At 40.5% G+C, this 14,797-nt stretch overlaps 1 protein-coding gene across 3 annotated transcripts in view; it reads left to right on the top strand.

Moving 5' to 3' along the window:
* Positions 1 to 7,950: 7,950 nt before the first annotated feature.
* tacr3a (tachykinin receptor 3a) overlaps positions 7,951 to 14,797 on the top strand; it is a 47,443-nt gene continuing 40,596 nt past the window's right edge. For 2 of the 3 annotated variants that reach the window (XR_014604527.1, XR_014604528.1), the window contains exon 1: positions 7,960 to 8,627. Coding sequence is in view for 1 of the 3 variants with exons in the window: in XM_084103113.1 (XP_083959239.1) it covers positions 8,260 to 8,627 (368 nt within the window). In the remaining 2 variants the exon portion in view is untranslated. Of the gene's footprint in view, positions 8,628 to 14,797 lie in introns of all 3 variants that reach the window. The other variant, XM_084103113.1, reaches the window with a different exon arrangement.

Here is a 14,797-nt window from a genome sequence, read left to right as displayed (position 1 = left end):
TGAAATGTTAAATGAACATGGGAAGTTTGTAAATATCTGTTTTACATTCTAAACTAATGGTGCCTCAGATTCCCTATCCTTGCTATTGATGCTTACTTCCAAGAAAAATTCACACATTGGCTTTTTCTTTTCTTTTTTTAAATGCAGACATTTACACCGTTTGTGATGCAAGCGGTCAGGATTGAAGTTGCTTAGAATCAATTCTTACAGTAATGCTCCTTCCCAGTCTAGCAATCACTTTTCAATAGATTTCCGAAAGCGCGCAGGTTTAGACAAACCTATTTTCTTAATAACAGAAAGAGTTTAGATGTGCAACAGTTACATTCACTTACCCCATTTTTAAGGAAACAAGAAATACAGATTTTTCTGGCTGAAAACTGCTGGCAGTTATTTTCCATTTTGGTTGGATTTACTGTTCGTTCAATTTTAGGCTGTGCATACTTTGTTTTCATTTAGATATTGATGTAGAGTACTCATCAGTTGTTTTCTCTCCATACCCTGGCAGAGGAAGCTCATGGGATTGTTTGTGATTGTGTTTATTGGTAATGTCTCTGAGTGACCTGAGGCTATGTCAGAGATGGTGGCAGGTGAAGCCCATGAGGCTAGCTGTTTATTTCCTACTGGCATTTACAAATGTGACATGTTGATGTGATAATTGAAAGGAGGCCAGACTTTTTGGAGGAAACCTTAGCGGTGACTCACCATAGCAGCTTGTTTTACCTATACATCTCTGCCGTCATTAGAAGAGTGAAGACATTATGTGCTGTTGAGGTCACTCTGCAGGCCATGACTGGCAACCTATAGCATCAATTTTTCAAGATTTGACTGACACGCTCATGCTGCAAATTCAACATTTGTGCTGTTACAAATTGAAACAATTGTGCGTCAAGCTAATGCAAAAAACAGATTTTATTGTTTTGCATGCAATTTATTCAAAAACAAACATATTGATGATGCTGTTTTTAATGAATTTAAAAAAGATTGCAAAAATGTAATTTGAAAAATAAATCATTTTAATATTTAAAAGAAATTAAAAGTAAAAACAGGGTGATACAACTGTCCTGATATCATAATGAAGAAAAAAGTCTCATTAAATAATGGAATTCTTGAAATCGATCTTTTATTATTATTTCTTAGAATTTAGTTTTCACATACAAATGGCTGTGTCATGCTCAGCAAGTCTATAAAAATATCAGATAAGTTGACGTTTATATGACAAGGCAAGGTTCAGATTGTAAAATGTCATGAGGTGGGACTACCAAAAACTTAATAATATTCCCTAAAACACACTTCTGCTAAAAGGTATAGAGCTGTTTTGTGACATAAGATCTAGGCACCTTGCCATTGATTTTCTAAAATTCATGTTGTCTGCAGCCATTTGTGACTCCAAGTCACTTTCTTTTCTGTTCCACCAGGCTCCTTGGGTGATTAAATAATTTACCTCATTGTGTGGGTTTGTCCAGGAAAGGAAATGTAATTGGATGTTTAATTATCATTCTAGAGGCAAAACTGATCCATTCCCCTGCCTTTTTTCTTTCCATGTGAGTGGAAGGATTTTCTCTGTACAATACGTTTCACATTGATTGATCACATTGATTGCTAATTTGCAGTTCAATTTGCATGTGAAGAACTTGACGATTCACTGTCCATCTTTTGATGGACAGTCTGCTATCAACACTTTCCATATGTTAGTGAATAATGAATATGGGGCTATCTATCTTTTTTTGTAAATTACTTTAATGTGGGTTCCTTTGTGTTTTGACAAACCCCAGGGCTTTATTATAGGTGAATGGCACAGAAATGCTTGCTTATTTATTGGATCATTCTCATCCTCTCATATGCACTGACACTGAAAGAATGACATTTGAGGAGTCATTTTTTAAGCTTCTGCTGGAATAGTCTGGTGGGCTATATCCTTATCTTTTATTAAGGCTCTGAGTAAACTCTGACCTTGCACTCCATGTACTGTATCTAACAGCACAGCTTGTTTCCAGTATCACCTCTAGTAGAATGAGATCTGATGAACCACAAAGCTCAACATTTGGCAGAATGTGATAAGCATGTTGCTCTGTCACTGGTGTTTATGCTGTGGAAAATCATCTGAGACATAACCGAGAAACTCTTACCAGGAATATTTGCTGAATTTTGTTGTTTTGTTGTCTAGATGAAAGATTTAGAACGCATGTATGAACAAACGGTCAATTTAATTTGTACTTCTCGTCATCTATCATGCTTTCTGAGCGAGTGGAGGAAAAAACGCTGGTATTTCAGCATGAATCACATGATAACTTTTGCTTTTTGATATCTCATGCACAGTATTTTTCAAACGGTGAATCCATATTCAAATTATAATTAGGAGAAACATTATTAGCATTGCAAAAAAAGGTTCCCTGGCCTAGATGTTTGAAAACACAGTAGTCATGCTGTTTAATGTCAGCCTTTGACATTTGATTCACAACATCTAAATCAATCTTTGGTTAAGGGACATTAAAACTATGCCATTTATATTGAAGCCAGATGGTTGGATTTACTACATTATTTACTCACCCTCATGTTTTTCCAAACCTGCATGCTTTTTTATTTATTTAATTTGATATCGGATGTTAAAGTGTTAGCACAGACTTAAACACAAACGTACAGACTACGTTTATGGCACTTTTATGTGTTCTTTATCCTTTTATATGTATATATTTGGATGTTTTAAGTTAATATTTGACAACTTTCTACACTATAAAAAAAAAAAAATTTAAATAATGTAATGTTTTACAAGAAAATACTATTTCAGTCTTTTTACTTCAAAAATTCACATTTAATCCAATGTTTTACTTATCGTTTCTTTGAAATTATTGGCTAAATTTACTAGAGCCCGACCGATATGGATTTTTGGGCGCCGATGCCGATACCGATAAAAAAAAGCCAGATACCGATATATCGGCCGATATTATTTATGTGTATATTATAATACAGTAGCAATATTATTTATGTGTATTATAGTACAGTAAGTTTGGACACACTTTCCAATTGGTGTGTACAAACTTTTGATGGGTACTGTATATAGAATACACAGTATAAACAGAATAAATATATAAACGGTTTGCAATGATCACTCAAATGTGGTGATCAAATACTTGTGTGACAAAGATATGTAATGGAGGCAGGGTGAATGATAGAATGAGAATTTGAGCTGTAACCAAACTAGTTTGCATTGCATTTTATATTATATTATATTCTAAATACTGTTGCATAATCTTCACTAACGACTTTGTCTTTTAATTTAGTCACTTTATTTAAAACATAACTTGTATCAATACATATATCAAAAGTGTCACTGACAAAACCTTATCTTCTATTTTTAATCTTAATTTCTCTAATATCTACCAGTGGAGGAAGAACTCAGATCTTTTTAGTAAAGTAAAATTAATAATATCATAATGAAAACGTTTAATTACATATGTACAGTAGTTTTATACTATTTTAAATAAGTAGTAAGCAAAATGTACTAAACGTGAAACTAGGCTATAGGGCTGGACCCGTTCGGTGGGTTGGTATTCGATTTGAAAATTTGACATTCCAATATTCCTTTTTTTTTTTTTTTTTAAATCTGGGATCCCCCGCGAAACGGTTCTCATTCGCGCTTGAATAAGGCCGGCGACACACTGACTGCGTGGCATGGCCATTTTTATTTCGGCTCCCATGTTAACAGGTTGGAGTTTGCACACTGCCTGCGTGAGACACGGGTCTCTCAGGCGCGGCTCGAGCCACGCGGAAAACGCATGCAAGCTAGAAATAGAACCGACGCGCAAGTGTTCCAGCAACGGGAGTGTTCTCTGGCTAGAGCGCAGAACAGCGGAGTTTGTATGGACGAAGTGCATGTCTGAGCTTGTGTTTTGGATTAAGCTGTGTTGCTTTGACATTTTGGAAAATAGAATAATAGAAACAAAATGTATTAGCCTTTTTACCCGTTATTATCAATCTAAATTAATCTCGTTTTTAATTTAACTTAATTTCGTTTTTCTTTATTTAAATTTCGTTTTTTCTTTATTTTAATTTCGTTTTTCTTTATTTAAATTTCGTTTAATTTCTTTATTTAAATTTCGTTTTTTCTTTATTTAAATTTCGTTTTTCTTTATTTAAATTTCGTTTAATTTCTTTATTTAAATTTCGTTTTTTCTTTATTTAAATTTCGTTTTTCTTTATTTAAATTTCGTTTTTCTTTATTTAAATTTCGTTTAATTTCTTTATTTAAATTTCGTTTTTCTTTATTTAAATTTCGTTTTTCTTTATTTAAATTACTGTGTCAGTAATTTTGTTAGTCAGAAAAATATTAGACTACCTTAAAAGTATTGCTTAATTTAACAGACCTGTGTGTGTGCGTTTTATATCACTGTCCTTATATCAGTGTCCGTTCTCGGACGCGTTCTCTGCCCGCTTGAGGTGCGCCGCTTCCCGCTCGCGCTGTTCTGTAGTTTACTAAAAGTGTATTAATTCTGAACGTGTCACAACTCGCGTGTCCATCTGGCTACTCTTAATGCAAAATGGCACTATATAAAGTGTTATAATTACATAAATTATTGGAATATTGCTTGATGTTGTAACGTAGCAGAATGAGCTTTAACACTGTGTCTACACCAGATGCGGCCGTTATTTTTTTTCCACTTTTGCCAGTTCTTTGTGACAGCTTTTAGGTGCTTTATTAGCAGCGCCAGCGCCATCCTTACATAAATCACTGCATCGCTGCATTTTTTTAAATATTAATTTATCGGCCATTATAAATGCCGATACCGATAGTTAGGAAAATGCCTTATATCGGCCGATAATATCGGCCCGCCGATATATCGGTCGGGCTCTAAAATTTACTAGCCAATTCTTAATGAAAATAGTAAATATTTCTTCTTAAATTGGCTATGGTTTAATTCTTCACTTTAACATCAGTGTCATTAATAGTCTAAAGTGTGTCAATTCATGCTGAAATTTTTTATTTGACAGTAAAACAGCATAATAAGCTACTTCACTGATTAAATGAATGCAGGTTATGGTTAGTGAGAATCTTATGGATAATGAATGTGTGTCTCCACCAAATTTGTTTCATTAGCCTGAACATCTGCTAAGCGAAGCCCCAAATCCCCTGCAGTTGCAGTAATGCTACTCAATAATGTGATATAATAATAATCCTGTAAAATTATGTCTACATTATAAAAAAAATCCAGTAACACTTTACGGTAAGGGTACATGAATTATCATGAATTCATGTATAAATTCATGCATGAAATATGCATTCATTCATGCATTAATATCTCATGAATCATCAGGAACTAACACGAGTTCAACGTTTTTCATTCATGACTTCATGGATGAACAACACCTTAATTAAAACATTAACTAAGATGAGTACATCATCATGAATTATGATTTATGTGTGCTGTGATTGGCCAATTTTGGGGTCTGTCCATTTACCTGCAGGCTATGAGAAGACATGAACATGCTTGGAAACTCAGATCATAATTCAGAAAAAAAGTTCTCACATTAATTGATATACTGTTCTAGCCTGTATGCATGCATTAGATAATGTGGATTTTTGTACATTCCTTTAATAATTTCGAAGAGTAGTCTTGCATGCATGAATTAATACTTTTTTATGCATGAATTCATGATGATTCATGTACCATAACCATAGCTTTATCCACAATGGGTGGTAAAGACCAATTTTTTGTGTGAACAAAGAAAACATCATGATCATGCGTAATAAATCATAATTCATGATGATGTACTCATCTTAGTTAACGTTTTAATTAAGGTGTTGTTCATCCATGAAGTCATGAATGAAAAACGTTGAACTCATGTTAGTTCCTGATGATTCATGAGATATTAATGCATGAATGAATGCATATTTCATGCATGAATTTATACATGAATTCATGATAATTCATGTACCCTTACCGTAAAGTGTTACCAAAAATCCTTTTGCTTTTAACTAGTTATTTGTATTTTAGGTTGTTTGAGATCTTAATAGCAGCTGAGACTTGTCATTTACATCCTGTTTGATCGTTTGCAGAGAGAACATGCATTGCATTTATTACACTCCTCAAATATTCACCGGCAGTTCCTCTGTATACAGACTTCATCGCCCCAGCCATGTTTTACATTTCTCCCAAGGTTACAATATTGCACATGAAACTGCATACTGAATTTCATTTAGCTCTGGGTTTAAGCTTTTTTTTTTTTTTTTTTTTCATGAAGATGGTGACTGACAGTTTAACCAATGAGTTAGTCTAAACTGTCCAGTTTGATAGAATATGTGCATAATATGATGGTACTTTTACTGAGAGAAGTATGAAAATGTATTGTATTATAAATACATATTTTATGGTATAGGCTATGTTATCATATGGTATTTTTACACCACATACAAGACATATACATTTCATTCTTTATTAATGAGACTTTTTTCTTCATTATGATATCAGGACAGTTGTATCACCCTGATATACTGTTTTTACTTTATGTTTCAGATTAATTTCTTTTAAATATTTCTTTTAAAGAGGGTGATATGTGTCAGATACGATGTGATTCGCTTTCTGCATAAAAACAAAACAAAAAAACTGACAGCCCAGACAATTCACACCCAATAATTTACTGCAGTTATTTACAACCTTTGAAAATATATTTTTTTAGTTTGACCTTCAAAGAGGCAAACCAACAAATCAATGAAAACGTTATAATCAATTCATTATATGCCTTATAAAAAACAGTCATCAATGTCCTGACAATATTAAATTTGGCTAATTTCCGCAGACAATAAAGTCTTTGTTGACTCATCTTACACAGTCTATAAATATTCTCTGCAAAATGTAATTTATTATCGATAATAGTGCCTACTTATACCTTTCAACCAATGTAATCGAATGATTATCGATAATCGTACATGGCACTACTGCCTGATTACGCTGCAGATCGATACACATATCCTTGGTTTTCTCAGCATTCAGATGTAGACCAGCCTCTCGACACCAATCTGTAAAAGACTCAACAATAGGCCGGTGTTCTGTGATTGTCTGTTACCATAGCACCATGAGGGACCAATGTGGCAATGTCATGATGTGGTTAATAAACATTGTGTGTGTGTGTGTGTGTGTGTTGGCATGGTTAGCTATTCTTTTGAGGACCAAATGTCTTCAAAGGATTGTAAAACTTGAGGTTCCCTATACTTTGTGAAGACTTTTTGCTGGTCCTCACAAGGAAAATTGATTAATAAACATAATAAAATGTGGGGTGTTTTTTGTACTGTATAAAAACCATTACATCTATGGAGGTCCTCAAAATATAGCCAAACAAACGTGTGTGTGTGTGTGTGTGTGTGTGTGTGATCAGATATGTAGGCCTACAATAACAATTGCAGAAAAAAAAAACATTACAATGTCTAGAAATCAATTTCAGTAGTCCATTGAGTTTAATTTATCGACATATTCATGTTTAACGTGATAGTTTCATCCGTACTATAATACAAATATATTATCCGTCCTGAGATTCTCTGAATGATGACATGTCCCAACCGCAAATTACGCCTAATTTATCTTTCATTTGTTTGAATTGCACCAAAACCAAAGTAAAATCACGGTCTATCTTTTTTGTTGAGTAACCACATGTTGAGATTTGTTTTTAAATAATGGCTTAATAATGCACATAAAATAAGGACCATGTATGACAAAGTATATGTAACTAAATTAATACCATAACAGCGCTTTTTTTTTTTGGCACAACAGCCTCTGCATATAGATGCTGGTGTTTTTTTTTTCTGAACTACTGGGCATTGACCTAGCTGTTTCGCAAATGTGTTTTACTTATTGATTAAATTCAGTATTCAGTCCAATTTGTCCTTGTCTGTACTTTAACTCTACGCCGTGAATCAATCGATCACTCTCTCTCCCAGTAGCACTACTTAGTCCACTTGTCACATTGTGCATGGCGCTGCATCTGACTACAGAGTGTGTTGCGCTCGTGGCTGCGTTCAACAGTCAGGAGACAACCACGCGCCTTTAAGAACTTAGAAGCGATTTACGTATCGATAGAAAAGACTAGAGAATTTGTCAGTCGGTCCATTTGGCATCGATTCCCACCAAATCGACCATTTCTAAGTGACATGTTGCCGTTTTCCGTTTGAGCAAAGGACTCTCTCGCGCGCATTTGGAACAGTGTGCATCGCGCGCGGTCTCCAGTCCACTTCAGGTATTGTATATCAGAAGATTTCTGCACATTTTCGCCATGGAACCTACACAAAACGGATCTAACCTAACGGGGAACTTTACAAACCAGTTCGTGCAGCCACCGTGGCGCATCGCGCTCTGGTCTGTGGCGTACAGCTCCATCCTAGCGATCGCGGTGTTCGGGAATCTGATCGTCATGTGGATCATTCTGGCTCACAAGCGGATGCGAACCGTAACCAATTACTTTCTGCTCAACCTGGCGTTTTCAGACGCATCGATGGCCGCCTTCAACACTTTGATTAATTTTGTTTATGCCGCGCACAATGATTGGTATTTTGGAGAAGCCTACTGCAAATTTCACAACTTTTTCCCCGTCACCTCCGTGTTTGCAAGCATTTACTCCATGAGCGCAATAGCAGTCGACAGGTAGAGTACATACAAACTTAACATTAAATCACTGTGAGAACTCAATAAATGTTGTTTTAATGCATGCTTTCATTAATACATCGCAATAGGTGTAACCTTTTTTTAATGCAACATTTCTTATCATAATGGTTTCACGTTTCATGTTTTTTTTCTACAAAAATAAATAAATAAATAATGACTCTAAAATGTAGTTTAACTATCAAGCAAAAAAATATTTTATTTAATTTTTTACAAATATAATGCATTTTGCCACATCAAAAATGTAAATTAGGAAATGATTGGATTGTTGGATCATTGCAGTGGTTTGCTATTGCTGTGACTGAAGTCATGTGAGTGACAGGTTGTCCCGCCCTCACGCCAGTAATCACGTCATCAGAGAAGTGAGGTTGCTGCAAGATAGAGGGGAAGCTTTGATTAAAGATTTGGAGGGCACATGAATTGTAAACATTTTTTTTATGTGTACAGAAAAATAATTTATAAAAAAAAAACCTGCAATATTCATACAAAAATAAGAATTGTCTATTTTGATTTCATGGTGACTTTGTCACACTGACAACACTTTTTCCATAATAAAACTAATTTGCCTTGCTGCTTTTAAAATGAATAAATAAAAGCCAAACATTTTTTTTCCCAAGTATTTTAGCCTTTTAATGACACATTTTTTTTCTTTTTTACAGTCTCTGGAAGAGTTTTATGCACTTTAAAACTGTCCTTTGATACTGCATGTATTTATATAGACTTGACAGATTCAGTTTAGATTGGTTTAAACAGTTATTTATGTGCCAATTCTCTTGACTGGGAAAAGTGCCTCAGGCAGTCCTTCTTACACAGAATGGTTGACTTGAAGTAAATGGCTGCACAATGATTGTGGATCGCTGAGCTCTTCTAACAGCACCTTCAGGGGGCGTCTTTGCAGGTGCAGATGCACATTCTTTATTTTCTTGGAAATCAAATCACACCGTGCAATTGAAACCACATTCATAAGCAATATTTTATGGCAAAATTCTTAGCCTGAGTTGAAAAGCTCAAAATTGAACTGATTCAGTTTTGATGATAAATCAGTGATATTGTCATGGCGAACAAACGACAGAAGCAATAGTGCAAGTAAACTCAGTTTATAGGTAAAGATGAAAGTGAAGATCCGGTGATGAGTGAGTAGCTGGTGACACAAGGACTGGATGGTCAGCGAGATGTCCGTGGTGAAGTGCTGAAGCCGTGAAACCCAGGTGAAGACGAAATCCGAAGAACGAGGAACAGGAACGGGAACATGAACAGGAACGTAGACAAACTGGGACCACACACGGGAGACATCAACCAACGATCTGACAATGAGAGAAAGGTGCGGTGAGGTTTTATAGGTGGTTGAATGAGCTGCAGCTGGGGTGTTGAATGAGATCAGCTGGATCGCTGATCATCCGGAATGAGTGCCACGCCCACTCACACACACACACACACACACAGAACAACAGTTACACGAGACAAGAAGGAAACAATGAATTTATGAACCGTGACAGTACCCCCCCCCCTAGGAACGCCTCCTGGCGTCCCTAGGCTCCCTTACCTGTCGATTGTAATCATCAATAAGGGAGTGATCCAGAATGTCTCTGGCAGGTACCCAACTTCTCGCCTCCGGACCGTAACCTTCCCAGTCCACCAAGTACTGGACTCCGCGTCCCCTCCGCCTCATGTCCAGAATACGATTTACCGAATAAGTTGGTTCCCCGTCTACGAGACGCGCCGGTGGGGGAACCGGGGCTGGCGGATTAATACGGGAATAAAACACGGGTTTGATTTTGGATACATGAAACACGGGGTGAATCCTCCTGTACACTGGAGGGAGGTTGAGGCGGACTGCCACCGGACTAATGATCTTGGTGACAGTGAACGGGCCGATAAATTTAGGAGCAAGTTTATTAGATACGGAGCGGAGCGGAATGTTCTTAGTAGAAAGCCACACTTTTTGACCAACGACGTATACGGGAGGCCTAGACCGGTGGCGATCGGCCTTGGCCTTGGTGCGCGCTCCCACCTGGAGTAGAGTCTCGCGGGCTCTAGTCCAGGTGCGACGACACCTCTGGACAAATGCGTAGGCAGAGGGAACCGCGACTTCGGACTCCAGACTAGGAAACATTGGTGGCTGGTAACCTACACTACACTCAAACGGAGATAGGCCCGTAGATGACACTGGTAACGTATTGTGTGCGTACTCCACCATAGACAATTGCTGACTCCACGAGGAAGGATTCTTGGAAACCAGACATCGCAACGTTCTCTCCAGATCTTGGTTGGCTCTCTCAGTTTGCCCATTGCTCTGGGGATGAAACCCTGAGGACAGACTTACAGTCGCCCCTAATAATCTACAAAACTCTCGCCAAAATTTGGACACAAATTGAGGTCCTCTGTCGGAAACCACGTCTGTCGGGAGGCCATGTAAGCGAAAGACGTGATTAACGACGGTCAACGCTGTCTCCTTGGCTGTGGGTAATTTGGGCAAGGGAATAAAATGGGCCGCCTTCGAGAACCGGTCCACCACGGTCAAAACTACCGTGTTACCCCGAGAGGGTGGGAGGGCGGTGATAAAATCTAGCGAAATATGGGACCAGGGTCTCGAAGGGACAGGCAGCGGTTGGAGTAACCCATCTGGGGAACGATTGGAAGTCTTACCAGTGGCGCAAACTGAGCAAGCCAAAACAAAACTGTGAACATCACGAGCCATGAGTGGCCACCAGAATCGTTGCTTGACCAAAAACTTGGTACGATTAACTCCTGGATGACAAGCCACATTGGAACAATGCCCCCACTGAATAACGTCGGACCGTAATCCCTCCGGTACAAATAAGCGGTTCGGTGGGCAACCGGCCGGGGGCGTTACCCCTTCTAAGGCTCTCTTGACCTTCGATTCGACCTCCCATACGAGTGTGGAGACAAATAGATTCTCGGGTAAAATGCACTCGGGAGTAGACGGGCGTTCGGAACGATCAAAAATTCGCGATAAAGAATCGGGTTTGATGTTCTTGGAACCCGGGCGGTACGAGAGTGTAAAATCAAAACGTCCGAAAAAAAGTGCCCACCGAGCCTGCCTGGAGTTCAATCTTTTGGCAGTCTTAATGTATTCCAAATTCTTATGGTCTGTCCAGACGATAAAAGGTACCCCCGACCCTTCTAACCAGTGACGCCATTCCTCCAATGCTAACTTGACCGCCAACAATTCTCTGTTACCAATGTCATAATTGCATTCGGCAGGAGACAAACGATGGGACAAAAACGCGCATGGGTGCATTCTATCGTCTGAGGGAGAACGCTGAGAGATCACTGCACCTACCCCCACCTCTGACGCATCAACCTCCACCACGAACTGACGTGATGGATCAGGGGTAATCAAGATGGGAGCTGAAACAAAGCGACTTTTGAGTTTGGCAAACGCAGCCTTAGCTGCGTCTGACCACCTGAACGTAGTTCTAGGGGAGGTCAAGGCAGTCAGAGGCGAGGCTAGTTGGCTGAAGTTGCGAATGAACCGCCGGTAGAAATTGGCGAACCCCAGAAACCGCTGTAGGGCCTTACGGGAATCTGGAGTTGGCCATTCCACCACAGCCTTAACCTTCTCCGGATCCATCCGAATTCCCTCAGCCGACACAATGTACCCTAGAAAAGAAACAGACTGTGCATGAAAATCGCATTTCTCCGCCTTGACAAAAAGCCCATTCTCTAACAACCTCTGAAGCACTCGTCGGACGTGCTGCACGTGTTCCTGGAGAGAAGACGAAAAAATCAATATGTCATCCAGGTAGACATATAGAAACTGGTCGACCATATCTCGCAGCACGTCATTGACGAGTGCTTGGAAGACTGCTGGGGAGTTGGACAGCCCGAAGGGCATGACCAAGTATTCAAAGTGCCCCCTGGGGGTGTTAAAAGCAGTCTTCCACTCATCCCCCTTCCTGATGCGGACCAAATGATAAGCATTACGTAAGTCCAATTTAGTGAAGACGGACGCTCCCTGCAACCTCTCAAAGGCTGAAGACATCAACGGCAAAGGATAGGTATTCTTTACCGTGATGCTGTTCAGCCCTCGGTAATCAATGCAAGGTCGCAGAGAACCGTCCTTCTTCCCCACAAAAAAGAACCCCGCCCCCGCTGGAGAAGAGGAAGGACGGATGAACCCTGTTGCTAGAGAATCAGAAATATATTTCTCCATGGCCCCCCTCTCTGGAACAGAAAGCGAATATAACTTGCCCTTAGGCGGAGATTTACCTGGCAGTAAGTCTATTGCACAGTCATAGAGACGGTGCGGAGGAAGAGAAGCAGCCCGAGACTTACTGAACACTTCCTTCAGGTCCAGGTACTCCGTGGGCACGTTAGATAAATCCCCTGTCTCCTCCTGAAACACAGAGACAGAAACAGACGGACAGGCAGAGACAAGACAAGACTCATGACACTTGGTACTCCATTCCAACACCGTGCGCTGCTGCCAGTCTATTTTGGGATTATGTTTGATGAGCCAGGGATGTCCTAAGACTATGGGTGCGAGAGGGGAGTCCAGTATGTAGAATGACAGGGTTTCCGTATGGTTGCCTGATGTGATGAGTGTGACGGGTCCGGTGGTGAGTGAAATGTTGGGTAGATCCTGGCCATTGAGTGCGCGGACTTCAATCCTGCGGGTGAGTGGTAAGAGGGGAACTTGAAATCTGTGTGCAAACGTGTAGTCCATAAAATTACCTTCTGCCCCTGAATCCACCAGTGCTTGCCCGTCGTGCTCGTGAGCTGACCATCTCAGTCTTACTGGGAGGAGCGTAGATGTTGATGAGGTCTTCTCGGCGGAGATCCCACCCGACAGTAGCCTCAGAATTACTGCCGGGCTTGCCCTTTTACCGGACATCCGAAGGCGAAGTGTCCTGCTGCTCCGCAGTAAAGGCAGAGTCCTTGGGATCTCCGCCTTTCCTTCTCCTCCCGAGTAAGCCGAGCCCGCCCAACCTGCATGGGCTCGTGATCGTAGACAGGGCTGACCGCATCCCCGCCGCTGGACCGTTGAATCTCGGCTCCTTCCGCCATTCGACCAGGCAACCTCCGTCGTTCCACACGGGATAAACGAGCGTCTACTCGAAGTGCCAGTTCTATAAGTCCATTGAGGGACGTGGGCAGGTCCAGGGCGTAGATCTCCTTCTGGATGCGGTCAGCCAGCCCATGCAGGAACATGTCCCACTGCGCCTCCTCGTTCCAATGACACTCTACCGCCAGGGTTCTGAACTCAATCGAATAATCAGAGACTGACCTCTCTCCTTGCTTGAGCTCTGCTAGGATGCGGGCCGCCTCTCTCCCGGTGCTGGCGCGGTCGAAGACCCTCCTCATCTCGGCGGAGAGTGTCTGGAACGAGGTGCAGCATGGATCTTGATTCTCCCACACCGCCGTTCCCCAGAGTGCTGCCTTCCCAGTCAAAAGCGTGAGAACGAAGGCCACCTTGGCCGATTCGCTGGAGAAGGTTCTTGGCTGCAGGGAGAAATGCATCGAACAGCGAGTCAAAAACGCTCTGCAAAAACTTGGCTCACCTGCATAGGCCTCAGGTACGGGAAGGCGCGGCTCTGACTGGGAAGCATTCTCCGGTGGTGTGGGGGGAACGGGCGGTGTGGGTGGCGCAGTGGGATTTCGCAGGGTCTGTAATTGCTGGGTGAGCTCGGACACTTGTGCCACCAGCGCTTGAACTGCCCGAGCTGTGTCGTTGAGATTCTTTTCCTGATGATCCATACGTTGTATACTTGTGCTGACAAAAGTCTCGAGAGATGATGGGTTACCTGCTGCTTCCATAGCATGGTCAGATCGTTCTGTCATGGCGAACAAACGACAGAAGCAATAGTGCAAGTAAACTCAGTTTATAGGTAAAGATGAAAGTGAAGATCCGGTGATGAGTGAGTAGCTGGTGACACAAGGACTGGATGGTCAGCGAGATGTCCGTGGTGAAGTGCTGAAGCCGTGAAACCCAGGTGAAGACGAAATCCTGTCTGCTTTGAGACTTCAGTGTAAATGCCCACTGCTGTGATTGGCTAACATCTTTGCATAGTGTTCCACATGAAACTCTCAAAATCTTTTACTATGATTTTACTATTACAGCTTTTTAACTAATCATGAAAAGTGTTGATTATAGCTGTGGCAAGCAGGTTGGCGTGATTGCTAATGAG

The sequence above is a fragment of the Abramis brama genome (assembly GCF_963993115.1).
Source record: "Abramis brama genome assembly, chromosome: 2".
In the NCBI taxonomy this organism is placed as follows: Eukaryota; Metazoa; Chordata; class Actinopteri; order Cypriniformes; family Leuciscidae; genus Abramis; species Abramis brama.
The sequence above is the reverse complement of the archived record's forward strand: the minus strand, read 5'-3'. Positions and strand labels throughout refer to the sequence as shown.